Source organism: Eumetopias jubatus, unplaced genomic scaffold (assembly GCF_037043125.1).
Source record: "Eumetopias jubatus isolate StellerSeaLion01/CBP00866 unplaced genomic scaffold, mEumJub1_p1.0 scaffold_12, whole genome shotgun sequence".
NCBI lineage: Eukaryota > Metazoa > Chordata > Mammalia > Carnivora > Otariidae > Eumetopias > Eumetopias jubatus.
In genome coordinates, this window is record NW_028274818.1 from 65,990,732 (window position 1) to 66,008,563 (window position 17,832).

Sequence of the window (17,832 nt, forward strand, 5' to 3'; positions counted from 1 at the left end):
TATGAATTGAAACTGTGCCATCTTAATCACTACACCTTTATAAGAAGTCAATTTCTGGGAAGGATGTCCTGCTATAATTCTTTTTCTTCTTCTAAGATTGTCTTGGCTATTCTTGGCCATTTGTTTTTCCATATGATTGTTAGGATTATATTATTGGTTTATATACATACATGTACACACATACCCCTTCAGAAACAAGCTTGTAGACCTGCAATGAATTTAGAGGTTAATTTTGGGGAAATTTATGTCTATAACATGGAATCTTCCCTTCCATAAAGATGGTGTCTCTCTCCATTGTTTTAGGTTTTCTTTTGTGTCTGCTATTGAAGTTTTATAATCATGTTCACTGTAAACCCATTACCTTTATTTGTTAAATTTGTTCCTAGGTGCACTGTGGATTTTTGGGGCTTGGAGCATTATAAATGATAACTTTTACAATTTTTCAGTTTAATAGGTTGTTGCTTTTGTTTAGGACCACAGTTGATTTTTGTATACTCATCTTGAAACTAGCAAGCTCACTAAATTTTTTATTAGTTCAAAATAATTTGTAGATTCTTCTAGGTTTTGTAAGACAATCATGCAATCCACAAATAATGATCAACTTTAGGTTTTGTCTTTAACAAATGCTTACATATGCTGTTTCCCCCCATATGTAATCAGTGACCTTCAGTGCAATATTAAAGACGTATGGTAATAGGGAGCTTCTTTGCTTTGTTCTTGATGCTAATGGTGTTTTTTTCTGTAGTTTCAAATTAAGTATGATGTTTGCTGTAAGTTTTTGGTAGATATTCCTTACAAGATTAAGAAAATTTCTGTTTCTTATTATGAAATATCTGTTTCTTATTAACATAGAATATGTTGTTATGGTTGTTATTGTTGTAATCAAATGACTTTTCTGCATCCAGTGAGATGATGGTATTAGGGTGTTTTTCCTTTAATCTGTTAAACTGATGAATGACAAAGATTATCTAATGTTAAATCATCCATTCTTTGGCCAAACATAACTCTATCATGAAGATGTATTGATATTTTTGAACAAATTGCTGGATTGACTCCGCTAATATTTTATATTGGATTGTTACCAGAGAGTCATACTTGAGTTGACCATTCTGAGATTGCAGTATGATTTTCTTTCTCAAATTGTTCTTGTCTGATTCTTGTATTTGGGCTATCTTAGCCTTATAAAATGGACAGGTGGTAGTCCTATTCTCTCCCCTTATCAATTTTGGCTTTAGAACAGTTTATATAATACAGAGGTTATCTATTTCTTATGAAATTGGTAGAACTCACTTTTATGTTATGTTAATCACCATACATTACATCATTAGTTTTTGATGTAGTGTTCCATGATTCATTGTTTACGTATAACACCCAGTGCTCCATGCAGAACGTGCCCCTTTAAATCACCTTTACCTTGGTTTGATTTTGTGTTCCTCTTGTTTTTGTGGTTTGTTTTCCAGGTAGATTTTATACTATTGATTCACATTTTTTAATGGTTATAGGTCTGTTTGGTTTTCTATTTCTTCCTGAGTCAGTTTTGGTAAGTTATATTTTTTTTCTATGAAAATTGTCTATTTTCTGTGAGTTTTCAATTTTGTTGGTATAATGTTCATGTTGCACTCTTCCTAGCTTTAAAATCTCTGTTACATGTGTAGTTTTGTTGTTTTTTCAATCCTAATGTTTGCTTGTGCTTTTCTTTCCCTTCATCAGTTCTGATATATAGAGCATTTTACTATTTTTCACTTCTAAATATTTTCCAACTTTACTTAGAATACTTCTGTGGACCATTGATTATTTAGATATCTGCCTTTTAATATCTTTAGTGTAGTATTTACTTATTTATTTGGTTCTTTCTAGTTTTATTTTACTGGAGTGTGGGTCTGTTTGATATCAGTTTTTTCTGGCGTTTGTCAAGATTTGCTTTTGCTTTATAACAGGCTAGTTTTTATAATGTTACTTGTTTGTTTGAAAATAATACATTCTTTTAAATTTCTGGATGCAGGTTATTATGTGGGTCCATAAGATTGAAGTTGTTAATTTGTTCAAATTTTTTATATTCTTACCAGTTTTATTTCTTTCTGCTATATCATCTATTATTTTAAAAGTCTTACTATGATACTGAATATATTAATTTTTCCTTGTAATCATCAATGTTTTCACAACCCTTTTGTAGCTACGTTGTTAGGTATATTATTCAGAATTGCTATTCCAGGGTATTTTCTTTTACAATTATGTTAATGAATTTTTAAAAATCTTAATAATGATTTTGCCTTTAGTGTCTATTTTAGCTGATAGAAATATAGCTACCATAATTTTCTTTTAACATCTGCCTGATGTATCTTTTCCATCCTTTTACTTTTAACCTTTCTGTGTCCTATGTTTAGGTATATCCCTTTTAAACAGATTATTGCTAATTTTTAAAAATATTTGTTCATTTTGGTTTTATTTGTCATCCAGTGTGATGACGCTATCTTGTAATAGGTAAATTTAATCCATTTATAAATTTCATGATGATCAATATATTTATATTTATTCTTAGTATCTGATCTTGTGCTATTTACTGTAGCTTTTGCTTGTTTGTTTGCATGCATGCTTCCCCCCCCTCCTTCCTGCCTGCTGTTTATTTGGTCAAGTGTAGTTTAATTTCTCTTTTTATTTAATGTCTTTGGAAGCTATACATTCTATTTCAATTATTTTAATGTTTATCTTTAAATTTTTAACACTTAAGGTTTACCTAAAGTCTAGAGTCAGTTTCTCCACTATATTCCTTAGCCAAACAAGAAACTCAGTTTATCTTATACCATATACAAAAATTAACGAAAAACTAATCCAAGATCTGAATATAAGAGCTAAAACTATAAAACTCATAGAAGAAAACATAGGGGAACGCTTTATGACATTGGGTTTAGCAATGATTTCTTGGATTTGACACCAAACAACAGGCAACAAAAGGAAAAATAGACAAATAGGACTACACCACCTTTAAAAATTTCTGTGCATTGGAGGACACAGTCATCTTGGTGAAAAGGCAACCGATGGAATGGGAGAAAATAGTTGCAAATCATATGTCTGATTAGGGGCTAACTATCCAGAATATGTGTTAATACGATTACCTACGACTCAGTAACAGAGCAATTCAAAATGCGCAAAATACTTGAATAGACATTTCTCCGAAGAAGATATACAAATGGCCAACAAGCTCAATGTCCGTAGTCATTAGGGAAATGCAAATCAAAGATACTACCTCACTCACACCCATTAAGTGGCTACTGTTAAAAAAATTTTAAAAATCCCACAATAAAACAGAAAATAATTGTTGGTGAAGATGTGAAAAAATTGGAACACTTGTGCTCTGTTGGTGGGAATGTAAAGTGTAAAATGCTGTAGCCACTCTGAAAAACAGTATGGCAGTTCTTCAGAAAATTAAAAATAGAATTGTTGTATGATCCAGCAATTCTACTTCTGGGTATATAATATGCTTCACAGAATTGAAAGTAGTGACTCAAAGAGATATTTGTACACCCACATTCATAGTATCCACAATATCCAAGAGATTTAAGTAACCAAAGTGTCCATCAGCAGTTGGATGAATAAAGAAAATGTGGTATTTACATGTAATGGAATATTATTCAGTCTTAAAAAGAAGGAAATTTTAACACATGACACAACATGGATAAGCCTTGAAAATGTTAAGTGATTTAAGCCAGACACGAAATGTCAAATATTGTATGATTTCATGGCTCTGAGGCACCTGGGGTAGTCAGACTCAGAGAGAAAGTACAGTGGTAGTTGTCAGGGCCCAGGATGGGGCAGGGGGTGGGCAGGGGGCAGTTAGTGCTTAATGGATGCAGAGTTTCAGTTTTGCAAGATGAAAAGAGTTCTGGAGAGGGATAGTGGTGATGGTTGCACCACAGCATGAATGTGCTTCATGCCCTTGGAGTGTATGCTTGGAAATGGTTATAATGGTAAATTTTGTGCTATGGGTATTTTACCACAAGTAAAAATAATAATTAAAAAGTAAATTAAAAATAAAGATGAGAAAATAAGAAACTTCAACCACTTGAATCCTAATTGTTCCCTTGGTAACATGTTACTGTTTTCTGGTATTTTAGTTCCATCTGATTTTTCAATCTTTAAATAGTTGTCCCTCCTCCTCTGCTACCTCTCTTTCTCCTTCTCTTTTTCCTACTCCTCATCCTCTTCCTCCTTGTCATTATTTTATCCAATTAATGACTATGTAAAAGTTTACTAATACCTTTGTTCACAATTGCTTCTACTATCACATTCTTCCGTGTGCATTAAATTTCTTGTTTCCTGAGGTGCGTCCTTATGTTTATCTGAAAGAGTCTCTACATGGAAAATCATTCACTCTTTGTGTGAAAATGTCTATATTTAACCCTCATTTGTGTGTCATATTTAGGTGACAATTATTTTGTCTTTCACTTTGAAGATACAATTCCATTTTCTTCTGACTGCTGTGTCAGTACTAATAATTCAGCTGTCAGTCTAATTGCCATGCCTTGGTAGGCAACCTCTTTATATTCTTTACTGTTTTGAAGATCTCTGTGCCTTTGGTACTCTGCAGTTCAACTGCGGTGTGTACAGAAGTGGATCTGGGTTTTATTTATCTTTTCATATCTTTTACCTATTCGCTTTTTTTTTTATTTTAAGGATTAGCTTTTTGGGTTTTTTCCCCCCATTTCTAGGACTTCATTTCACTTTATAAATCTTTCTTTTCTTATGATTTCACTTTTTAAATCATCTCTAATCATTTTAAACATACTTATTTCATGAAGTAGAATTGATCATTGTTAGGGGTCTAATTATATTGCTTCAATTTCTGACTTTTTTTTGTAATGGACTGTTTCCTCATTTAGTTTGTATTTTTGGATTGTGAGCTCATCTTCAGTGGGCTATTATGTGTGAGAATTATACGTGCTCAGGTTTGATCATGTGTCCTATAAAAGACTGAATTTTGAATAGTAGTAGTTTTGAATTTGTTATGCCAGGTTTTTGGGGTGCACCTCGCCTGGTGCCAGTATTTTTGCCAATTCCTTGGCCTGAGGACTTCTGGACCACAGAAGCACTATGATTTAGAATATCCACTGCTGGGACTATGTGGCTGAAAGTGATGAATTTTAGGAGGAGCAATTTTTTTGTTCACATTTCAGCCACAATCAATATAGATAAAATATCTTTCTCTGAGTGGCATATTTTTATAATTCACCTTTTCGCTTACCCTCTAGAGTAAAGGCTATTATATGGGGTGGTTTCTTGCTTCAAACTTCATATAAGCTGGGGGCTGTCCTCTTGTCCTCATGGATATATTAAAATCCAAGTACGTGGAAAATGAAAACCAACATTCCCCAGCCCCATTCCTGCTCTAACAAGTATCACCCTGGTTCTCAAACATTTGATTACCAGCCCCTAAGAATTTCTTTTTTCTCTAAGAGCTCATTTATATGTTTACAAAAATGGTTGTTATATTTTATCTAGTATTTTTAAGAGTTTGAGGTACACGAGTTTCAAGTTACCTTCTCTCAGTATTATCAAAGAGGAAGTCTATTCTAATGATTACTAAGAATATTTTTTTCTAGAAAATCCAGAATATTAACATCATTCTACCTTGAGCATGTTCTTTTTTGATATGCTTCTTTAAAACATACAAAGAAACAATTTTATTTTACCTCAGAGTACCTTATAAGATGTGTGTGTGCCCAGGATCATTTTTAGTGATTATTTTCTTATTTAGCTCTAACTTGCCGTAATTATATGTCCAACTATTTTCCTCTACTGGGACTTTATTTTTTGAAGAATATGTTTCAAACCCCTTTGTAATTTTTAAAATTAATAAGTAGTTTGCAGTACATTGTTAATATTGATTTCCTTAGGTTTGAATTAAGGTGTTTTAAAATAATTTCCAGGTCGCTAATAAGTATTGGCCTGTTTTTTTTCAGGCTTTTTCCTTTGACAAATTGCAGAATTTTCTTAGTTCCATTATTTATATGAATGTGTTGGTTAGTAATATCAATAATAAGGATGTTCTGTACTAAATACTCAGTTTGTTTTTAATGGCTGTGGTGTTCAAATCATTTTGTTACCTTAAATGTAGACAGTGAAGTACCAGCAATAATAAAGATTCTATAGTATTATGAAATCTGGAGGACTACTAGTGTGGAGATTATATACAATTTAACTTATATGTACAAGGAGGCTAAATTCAGGTAATGACAAAGTTGTAGTTTTGAAATAATGTCTGTTGTATATGTGAGTAAGTGTAAATATTTTTAATTAAAAATTGTTAATTGTTTCTAATGTAATAGATTACTAAAAATGTGTGAACTTCTTCAGGTCCAGTCCTCAGTGGCTGTTGGAACTCCAGATTATATCTCTCCTGAAATCCTTCAAGCCATGGAAGATGGGAAAGGGAGATATGGGCCTGAATGTGACTGGTGGTCTCTGGGGGTCTGTATGTATGAAATGCTTTATGGAGAAACACCATTTTATGCAGAATCTCTGGTGGAGACGTATGGAAAAATCATGAATCATAAAGTTAGTATGTTTTACTATTTTTCAATTGAATGTGGTAAATGATATATACAATAAATTTAAAGTAATGTGATAGGTAAAGAATTTTTTTTAAAAACAACATTCTAATTCCTATGCTAATAGGGGACCTGACAAAAGTGAATAATCAAAATCCATAAATTGTACATGAAATTATGAGTTCTTACCTTCTCCTGTATTTTATTAGCAATGCTAATAAATAGGAAATTAAATGGTCTCTCCAGTAGAATAACAAAATTGGTAAGCAGATAATTTATATCCTTACTACTGTAAGTGTACTCATGACTAGAATGCATTTAAAAAATCCTACCCTGGGGCACCTGGGTGGCTCAGTCGTTAAGCTTCTGCCTTCGGCTCAGGTCATGATCCCAGAGTCCTGGGATCAAGTCCCGCATTGGGCTCCCTGCTCAGCGGGGAGTCTGCTTTTCCCTCTCCCACTCCCCCGTGCTTGTGTTCCCTCTCTCGCTGTCTCTTTCTCTCTGTCAAATAAATAGATAAAAATCTTTAAAAAAATAAAAAATTCTCATCCTTAGCCATAATAAATGAAATGCAAATCAAAATAAAACTGAGATATTCCTTTTCCCCTGGGCAAAGATGAAAAGAAAAATTACACTGTACTGTAAATAATCCAGTGAGATGGACATTGTTAGACATTGTTGATAGGAATATAAATTGATGTAATCTTTCTGTCAACAAGTCTGTAAGTATGCATCTAGAGCCTTAAAAATGGTTAGAACTTTGGATTGAGCAACTTCAGTTTTAGGAATCTGCCCTAAGGAAATATTCAGTCGAATCAAGATGTTTGTACAAGGATATTCCAGTCTTCTTTACCATCAAAACAGTGAAAACAATCCAGAATCACCACAGAAACAAATTAATAGAGCCTTAATCCATTTAATTCCCAGTGAAATAGAAATAAATTGTAATAAAGAGAGGAAGGTTCTGATTGATTGGTTTCAGAAGATTGTGAGCAGTTGCAAACACCTGGAATGGGAATGTCCCATAAAAGGGGGTGATACCATTATGATCAGTTGCTTCACGAATATATTAACTAGTTGATGCTCTTGTGTGGAGTTGGTGCTCTTCTGCCTGGCTGCAAGGATAATCTAACTAGTTATGGAGAATCGGAAGACAGGGAATAGCCAGCTACTGAGTTGTAAAGACCACATGTAGCATTTCAGAGAGATCGTTGTCTGTGACGTGGTGGCTCAGAGCACGGATTGTAGAGTCAGGCCGCTCTTCCAAAATCCCAGCTCTCCTGTTTACTAGTTGTGTGACTGGGAGCAACTGGCTTGAACTCCCTGGGCCTTTGGGTCTCTTCTATAAAATCAGGATAATAGTGGCACCTGCCTTTGAGGATTGCTGTGAGGATTATAGGCATTAAGTGAATAAAGTGTTTCCACGAGTGCCAAGTGCATGGTCTGTTCTTTACAGGTGTTTGCTGTTGTTACTTAATGCTTAGTTTGTGGCGTATATGAACATCGTCAGTCATAGACACTCTACTGAAATGTTGAGTCAGATTCTACTTTTAATAAGTTCCCTTTCTTTTGACAGCAGTTTAAGGTATTTTAGCATTTAATTTATTCTTTCTACAGTGCATGTGTAACTAAGTCGTATAAAATTAAAAGTTCTTTTAGGTAAATGCTCTTTTTTTCTTGTAATATGAGTACTCTGCACTAGTGTACACTTATTACACATTTTTAAAATGCATTTTTAAGAAAATAAATGTTAATCAACCTATTTAGGGAGTTAAATACTGATTTATGTTTTGTTTCTATTGTTCTTTGTCTAGGAGAGGTTTCAGTTTCCAGCTCAAGTGACTGATGTGTCTGAAAATGCTAAGGATCTTATTCGAAGGCTCATTTGCAGCAGAGAACACCGACTTGGTCAAAATGGGATAGAAGACTTTAAGAAACACCCATTTTTCAATGGAATTGATTGGGATAATATTCAAAACTGTGAAGCACCTTATATTCCAGAAGTTAGTAGCCCAACAGATACATCGAATTTTGATGTGGATGATGATTGTTTAAAGAATTCTGTAAGTATGACATTGCGAAGAAGTTCTGTCCCTCTCTTTTTAATGTGGTTATGAAGCAATTGTATGGACCTTATCAATTACCAGTCAGACAGTTATCATGGCTTCTAGTATTTATTCTCTCATTTATTGAGAAGTTAAGAGAGTTCACTGAGGTGAACATGTTTATTCATGACAAGGAGCAAAATTAAACTTCACGTGTTGACTAATGAGATGAGTTACGCCGTGAGGTTTCCTAGGACAGAGAAGTTAGATGCTTAAAAAAGTGGACTTTGATGGCAGAGTAAAGAGGTTGGCAAATCTCTCCTTAAAAGGCTCCATGATACTGGACAGAATTGTCAAAAACAACCATTTTGGGGCTTGACCACTCAACGCAAGGGAAGTAAATCGAGAAGCATTTATTCATGAGAAACTGTGGTTAAAAACTGCCCCCACCCCATTCCATGGGCCTGGTTGGGGCCGTGGCACTGCTGGCAGGAGACTGACTTGATCTGGAGAGCTCCCCATGCCCAGTGGTGTTGCCACTAAAAGTAGCAAACTTGGTAGGAAGTGAAGGGCACGGGGGGGAATCTACAGCCTTGCTATCCTGAGGTTGTAGCCTCCCTTGAGGCGGGTGGCAGACCAGCAGAGTCGCCAAACACTGGACCACTTTTAGCTTGTGGGCCGGCATAGTTCGTCAACCCTTGCTCTACACCTTTAGGTTACATTGTTACAATTTAGGGCAGTAAGAACATAAAATTTTATGGAGGTTGCCTTTTTAGCCTTCTTAATTTGAACTTTTTAAAATCCCATTATTTTATTTCTTATGGTTTTAATTCTGCACTAAGAATTTGTATATTGATTTTCTATCACTTTTCACTGTTCAGGAGGTAGCATGGGCAAGGCAGGTAAGGACTTCTTATGCTTCCCTCTCTGGGCCTCCAAGAAAAAATTAAATGGACTTTCCTCATCAGTGTTTTATCGTAAGAATTACATTTTACTGTAAACAGAAATTTGCGTCATTCCAAATTAAATACGTAGTACAGTCGATTCTGATTATGGTAGTTATATGTTCCATAAAGTTTCTGTGTATGCTGTATTCATGAATATTGAACTCGGGGAAATTTCTTAGGGGAAATTCAGGGTTAGGTTCTTCTGAACCTCTGGTCATTTCATTCAACCAGTCGGTACATAACCTTGTTTTATGTATGTTTCTTTTTAAAGACACCTTATTGAATATATATTGTTGATTAACAGCAAGTTCACAGCCAACAGCAGTGTAACTCAGGCCTGAGCAAAGCTTCTCTAACACACATACGTATTTGTAAGGCACATCACAGCCATCTTGCTTGGAAACCATTTAGATGGCCCTTCTGCACTATGGTTGGAGGACATTTTAAACAACACAGTCGCCCATAAAAAGCAGAAAAACGTGAAAGACGTGGCACATGCAGACCTTGGAAGGAATACTTCTTTGTTGTATCAGAGCTGAAACAAGAAGGCAGAGCGTCTCCTTGTTCAGTCTCAGCTGGAAACTTAGGCACTGAGCAGCTCAAATTTTTTTTTTTTACTCTGCCTATGTCTGCGAGTGATTGCAGAAGTACTATGAATATTGATTTGGGTTACAAATAATTTTTAGCGATGAGGCAAATCTGCACATATGCATACCTGAATAATCACTGTGCTCTCAATGTCAGATTTTCCACCTGGAGTTTAATTTTATTAGAATATTACAGTGGCAGTGTTCATTGTCTGGATTCTAGATCACTGTGCATCTGCACCACACTTCATTGAACAGCCATGTATTTCCTATTGATAGTAACTATTATAGGCCAACCTACAGGTCTCAGTTATTTATTTCTTACCAGATGTTCTTTCCTCCTTCAGGAAACGATGCCCCCACCCACACATACTGCATTTTCTGGGCACCATCTGCCATTTGTTGGTTTCACATATACTAGTAGCTGGTAAGTTGGAAAAGTTAACATAATTTGGACAACTTAAAGCAAATTAAGATGAATTGAAGTTTTAAAAAAATATATGAGAGAGCCTTATAAGTCAAAAAAAATTTAAAATAGAGGCTGAAGCTACTGCTGGAAAAAGTTAGATGTTCTGCTAACGAATAGAACATAGAATCTTAAGTCATTTTGGAGAGAAATAGAGCTCAGAGTCTTTCTCTCAGCACTGGGGCAGGGGTTGGAAGAGTCCCTTGCGTTTGAGCAAATACGCTCCACGTGCCAAGTGCCAGGACCAGCCCTGTTTTCACAGACTGCTTCCCAGTCCTCCTTCCCCGGTGTAAGCAGAGTATGATTATATTCACTCCTTATGTGCCCTCCCTCAATTTCTCGACTGCCTCCTGTTCTCCTTCATGGTTTTGTTGAATTGATATCATCATTACTGTTCAAGTTCCTGTGCAGTTCACAGCGTCCAAAGAAAAGCATCTGACCATTCTCACTGGTCTCACTTTCCACGGTCATGATTACCGATCTCCAGGACCCTTCTCGGTCCTGTGCCCACTCTCCTGCTCTCCCTTGATGAGCTCACTTCTCCTTGCATGGAGAGGTTGACGCAGGCAGCTTTCACATGCTCCTCTGCACGGTTCCGCCTGCCTGCCTCTGGCCCCGAGCGCTTGCCTGTGCAGATGAACCATGGGGGCTCCCAGTCGGTCCTGTCTCGTGTCTGCACTCATCTTGTGCGTCATGGCTCCTTCCCATCACAGCACTTCTGTCTTTTACCTTCCAGGGTGCTTGCCTGACTTCTCACCTTTCTGGCCAGTTCTTCTCTGCCTCTGCAGCTGATGCCTTCTGATCTCCCAATCTCCCTGGGCCCCACGGCTTTATCTTGGGACCTTTTCCACTTATACTGTGGTTCACTCCCCCATACTTACTGGCAACTCCTGAATGTGAGACCCCTCTGCTCTGTCCTACTTAAAACCTCTCTGAACCACCTACTCAAATGTTTATAAACTCGTCTCTTAGATTTCTTTGAACCTGTCTGGTCCTGCTAAAAGATAAGTCGGAACGTGTCACTCCCCTGTTCCAGACCTATCGCCACGGTCCCCCAACTCCAGTGGCTTATATCTTAATCCAAACCAACATTCTTACCAAGACCCTGCATGATTGGCTCACTTTCTCTTTCCTGCTACTCTTAACCTTGCTGACTCTGCTCCAGGCACACATGGCTCCTTTCTGGCACGGTCCCAGGCCAGAAAGCCTACTCCTATCTCAGTGCTCTTGCACTTCTGTTCCATCTGCCTGGAATGCTCTCCCCCCCCCGGTTACTCCCTCTGGACTTTATTCAGAGTTCCTCTCTGAGTGATAGCCTCCTGGCCACTTTGTCTGGATTTTTATTTCTTCCCCCTCAATATGTCACCTCTTCCTTTCCTGCTTGATGTTTTCTCCTTAGCATTCAGCACTGCCTAATGCCCTGAATATTGTACTTATTTATCTCGTTTGTTTCTGTCTCCATCATAGGAACATAAGCTCTTCATGGGCAAGTGTCGAATTTGCTCACTGCTGAATGTCCAACACTTCAAATATTTTTAGCTAAATTGTATTGAATTAAAAGAAGCATTTCACTTTTGAGTCCAGATTCTGACGAACAGGACCATGGTGTGTGCTTTTGACTACTGTTTCACTTAGGTGGTCACCTTTTGTTCAGCAAATATCATTTTATAATTTGTGGTTATTGAAATTCAAGACAATTGGGACATTTTAAAAAAATGCTTCTAAAAAGTGGTGTGTGTTGAGATTTGTAAGCAGTGTGTTTTACCATCACCCTAGACGGCTAACTGTAGCTAGATATTGAAATCCATGTTTTAAATAGACAGCTGCAGAAGGCTCTCTCTGTTTCTTCACTTTCTTTTCCACATGAACTCACGTTTTTCTGTTTCTTCAGTGTTCTTTCTGATCGGAGCTGTTTACGTGTCACAGCCGGTCCTGCGTCCCTGGACCTTGATGTCAGTGTCCAGAGGACTCTCGACAACAACCTGGCAACCGAGGCGTACGAGAGGAGAATCAAGCGCCTCGAACAGGAAAAGCTTGAGCTGAGTAGAAAGCTTCAAGGTAATATAGTTAACGATGGTATCTTCCCTTTTGGAGTTGGACTCAGAGTTTGAAGAACTATTGATTATGAGGAGTTGTTTTATCTTGAAAAGAAATTTTTGTATGAAGTGGAAAAAATCCAGTTGAAGACTCATGTGGAATATGGAATAATACTGTTTATGTAGACTCACGATGTTAACAATCCCCCCGACAGCATTCGTTTCCCCACGGGTTCCTTTGTGCACACGTGAACTCATCTGGGAAGGAGATGGGGCTGCTCTTGGGAAAGGAGCCCTTCCCATCCCAGTGTAGCGCTGGGGACCACTGTCCTATTTCGTCAGCCTTGAAAGTGCTGGCAAACTGTCCTCTGCAACATCACTCCTGGTGTGATACTTGGTGACTGTAAAATGCACTTTGGCAAACCTCCTACTGTTCTGACTTCTCTTGGTCTCTTGATTCTTACACATCCAAGGATCCTATGCTCCACCCGACCTCACCCAACTCCTGTGTTGAGACTACAGTGTCCAGAATTCTTTATTAATCTCAATTTCTGTATTTTTTTAAGTCTTTTTTCTTTGTAAGTTTTTATTTATTTATTTGTCAGAGAGAGAGACAGCACACAAGCAGGGGGAAGCGGCAGAGGCAGAGAGAGAAGCAGATTCACCGCTGAGCAAGGAGCCCTGTGTGTGCAGGGCTCGATCCCAGACTCTGGGATCATGACCTGAGCCGAAGGCAGACGCTTAACTGACTGAGCCACCCAGGTGCCTCTAATCTCAGTTTCAAGCAAACCCTGCATCATCTCCTGTTCGTAGTAGTCTAGTTCACTCCCTCTGGTGCCTCCTGCGTTCCTTCCATTCCACTGTTACCTGCTCTGTCCCCCTCACCCTGTGCCTTGTACACTCCGTCCTTCCATGGTCAGTCATACTCCAGCCCTTACTCAGATCCTCACATCCGCTGCTCTGACTTCAGTCTGTCACACTCCATTGCCAGAACCCCAGCCCTATTGACCTGCATTCCGTGTGGCTGAAGGTAACATACTTAGGACAGGCAGGGTGCTGACTGATCCCACTTGAGATTCACGAGTGTGGATCTCGAGTCCACTCCCACTGTGTGCTGCCCAGCAGCCCAGCAGTCCTGCTTCCCAGACTGGGGCTTCTCACCTGTCAGCATCTGACCCAGGTGACCATTCCCCCTCCTGACAACTCTTCTTTTGGCTTCTGGGACACTTGAATCTCCTGGTCTTCTTTTTCCTCATAAACCAGTTATTCTGTCTTTTTCCTGAGTTCTCCTGAACTCTTTGACCTGTGAATGTCAGGGTCCTCCAGAGCAGTCCAGGCTCTTAGGTGCTCAAAACTACAACTTTCCAGGCATCCTTAAGCCCTCTCCTTCTGTCACATCTCCCATTTTGCCCGTCAGCAAACCTGGGCAGCTTTGCCATCACAGAAGATTGGGAGTCCAATATCCCCATTACTGTGTGGCCATCACCCCACTCACATCACCACCACTGTCACCGCCTTCTTGTAACCGCTTTCTAGCTGCTTTCCCTGCCTTATCTCGCCCCTGCCTCCCCCACTGTTCCTTCTGTTTCTAGCCACCCTGGGCTCCCTGGCTGTTCTTTCTACAAACCAGGCACGTCCCCACCTCAGGGCCTTTGTGTCAACTGTTGCCCTGCCTTAAATTTTCTTCCTTTGGCATTCACATGACTCATTCCCTTACCTCCTTCAGGTTTCTACTTGAGTGTTACCTTGAAATGAGGTTTTTCTGACCACTCTATTAAAAACCTAATCTTGGGGCGCCTGGGTGACTCAGTCATTAAGCATCTGCCTTCGGCTCAGGACATGATCCCAGGGTCCTGGGATCGGGCCCCAAGTCAGGCTCCCTGCTCTGCAGGAAGCCTGCTTCTCCCTCTCCCACTCCCCCTGCTTATGTTGCCTCTCTGTCTCTGTCAAAAAATAAATTTAAAAAAATCTAAAAATAAATAAATTTAAAAAATACATCATACTCTTGTTTTATCTCCACTTACTCTCCCTCTTTCCTCTTTTATTTTCTTCAGAGTAAGGGACATAACATACAATTTATTTTACTTACTCCTTTTGTGAACAAAGGAATGTTTGTATAAATAATCAAATAGCTTGTAACTCTTGAGAGAAATAATCAAAGTTTTACAACAATAAAATTTTGCTGTTATACTTTTAGAGGCCCCATAGAGAAAAAAAAAAAACTACAGACATCAATAAAACAGACAGTTTTCCATTTTTCTGTAAGTTGCTATGATCTCTGCATGTGGATTCCTTCTTCTTTGTGAAGTTGTTTCTTTTGACTTTTTAATTAAATATATTTACCGTATATCATTGTATAAATTTAAGATGTACACCTTGTTAATTTGGTACATTTATATACTGTAGTAAGATTGTTGTAGTGATGGTTAGTACTTCTGGCACATAAGTAATTACAGGACAGCATTGTTATCTGTATTTATGACACTGTGCAGTAGATCTCTGTGACTTCTTTACTACTTGTTGCGAGTTGGTACCCTTAAACAACATCAGTCTCGTGCCCCCACTCCTGCCCCATCCCCTGGTAAGCACAGTGTTACTCTCTGTTTTTCATGAGTTTGACATTTTTAGATCTCACATATAAGTGATGTTATGCAGTGCTTGTCTTGCTCTGTTGGACTGAGCATCGTGTGCTCCAGGTCCATCCATTCATTTTGTCACAAATGGCAGGATACTCTTTCCTTTCTCGTGGCTGAATAACATTCTGTTGTGTACATATACCCCGTCTTTTTTATCCATTCATCCATTGATAGACTTTGGTTTGTTTCCATATCTTGGTTATTGTGAATAATGTTTCAGTAAACATGGGGGTGCTTATATCTCTTCAAAATCCTGCTTTCATTTCCTTTGAGTATATAACCAGATGTGGCATTACTGGATCATCTGCCAGATTGGTTTTTAATTTTTTGAGGAAACTTCATAATGTTTTACATTGTGGTTGGACCAGTTTACATTCCCACCAACTGTGTACAAGGGTTCCCTTTTCACTCCATCCCTGTCAGCACCTGTTTTCTCTTGCCTTCTTCCTGATAGCCATTCTGACAGTATGAGCATTGTGACATTGTGGTTTTGATTTGCATTTCCTTGAGGTGAGTGATGTTAAGCATCTTTTCATGTGCCTGTTGGCCATTTTGAAGTACTCTTTTGAAAAGTATCTATTTAGTTCTGCCCATTTTTAAATTGGATTTTTTTTTGTCATTAAGTTGTATGAGTTCTTCATATATTTTGAATATTAGCCCCTTATCTGATACATTGCTTGCAGAAGTTTTTTGCCATTCTGTAGGTTGCCTTTTCATTTTGCTGGTTGTTTCTTTTGCTTTACAGAAAGAAGATTTTGAAAGTTTGATGTAGTCCCATTTGTTGATTTTAGCTTTTGTTGTTTGTGCTTTTGGCATCATATCCAAAATATCATTGCAAACACCAGTGTCTGGGAGCTTCTAACCTATGTGTTCTTCTCGAAGTCTTGCTATCAGGTCTTATGTTTAAGTCTTTGATCTATTTTGAGTTAATTTTTGTGAGTGGCATGAGAGAGGCCCACTTGGCATTGTTCTGCATGTATTTATCCAGTTTTCCCAGCACCATTTGTTGGACAGACTGTCCTTTCTCCATTGGGTATTTTTTGGTTCCCTTATTGAATATTAGTTGACCATATATGCCAGGATTTGATCCTGAGCTCTCTCTTTTGTTCTGCTGGTCTGTATGTCTGTTTTTGTACCAGTAACATACTGTTTTTATTACTGTAGCTTTGTAGTATAGTTTGAAAATTAGGAAGCATGATGCCACTAGCTCTGTTCTTTTTATCAGGACTGCTCTGTCTTTTCAGGGTCTTTTTTTTTTTAAATTTTTGATTGTTATGTTAATCACCATACATTACATCATTAGTTTTTGATGTAGTGTTCCATGATTCATTGTTTGTGTATAACACCCAGGGCTCCATGCAGAACATGCCCTCCTTAATACCCATCACCAGGCTAAGCCATCCTCACACCCCCCTCCCCTCTAGAACCCTCGGTTTGTTTTTCAGAATCCATAGTCTCTAATGATTTGTCTCCCCCTCTGATTTTCCCCCCTTCATTCTTCACCTCCTGCTATCTTCTTCTTTTTTTTTTCTAACATATATTGTATTATTTGTTTTAGAGGTACAGATCTGTGATCCAACACTCTTGCACAATGCACAGCACTCACCATAGCACATACCCTCCCCAATGTCTATCACGCAGGCAACCCCTCTCACCCACCCCCGCCACCATTCCAGCAACTATCTGTCTCCTGAGATTAAGAATTCCTCATATCAGTGAGGTCGTATGATACATGTCTTTCCCTAATTGACTTACTTCACTCAGCATAAATCCTCCAGATCCATCCACGTCATTGCAAATGGCAAGATTTCGTTTCTTGTGTGTGTTTTTTTTGATGGCTGCATAATATTCCATTGTATATACATACCACATCTTCTTTATCCATTCATCTGTCAATGGACAACTTGGCTCTTCCACAGTTTGGCTATTGTGGACATTGCTGCTATAAACATCAGGGTGCACGTACCCCTTCAGATCCCTACATTTGTATCTTTGGGGTAAATACCCAGTAGTGCAGTTGCTGGATCGTATGGTAGCTCTATCTTCAACTTTTGGAGGAAACTCCATACTGTTTTCCAGAGTGGTTGCACCAGCTCGCATTCCCACCAACAGTGTAGGAGGGTTCCCCTTTCTCCGCATCACCGCCAACATCTGTCGTTTCCTGACTTGTTCATTTTAGCCATTCTGACTGGTGTGAGGTGGTATCTCATTGAGGTTTTGATTTGGATTTCCCTGATGCCAAGCGATGTTGAGCACTTTTTCATGTGTCTGTTGGCCATTTGGATGTCTTCTTTGGAAAAATGACTGTTCGTGTCTTCTGCCCATTTCTTGATTGGATTATTTGTTCTTTGGGTGTTGAGTTTGGTAAGTTCTTTATAGATTTTGGATACTAGCCCTTTATCTGATATGTCATTTGCAAATATCTTCTCCCATTCTGTCGGTTGTCTTCTGGTTTTGTTGACTGTTTCTTTTGCTGTGCAAAAGCTTTTTATCTTGATGAAGTCCCAAGAGTTCATTTTTGAACTTCCTTGCCTTTGGCGATGTTTCTAGGAGGAAGTTGCTGCAGCTGA

At 38.2% G+C, this 17,832-nt stretch overlaps 1 protein-coding gene across 4 annotated transcripts in view; it reads left to right on the forward strand.

The window, feature by feature from the left end:
- The window catches only part of CDC42BPA (CDC42 binding protein kinase alpha), a 350,267-nt gene that overhangs the window by 157,823 nt on the left and 174,612 nt on the right, over positions 1-17,832 (forward strand). For all 4 annotated transcript variants that reach the window (XM_028111910.2, XM_028111911.2, XM_028111912.2 and 1 more), the window contains exons 7-10: positions 6,352-6,552; positions 8,360-8,608; positions 10,472-10,551; positions 12,482-12,648. In XM_028111910.2, the coding sequence (XP_027967711.1) occupies positions 6,352-6,552; positions 8,360-8,608; positions 10,472-10,551; positions 12,482-12,648 (697 nt within the window). The remainder of the gene's footprint in view (positions 1-6,351; positions 6,553-8,359; positions 8,609-10,471; positions 10,552-12,481; positions 12,649-17,832) is intronic.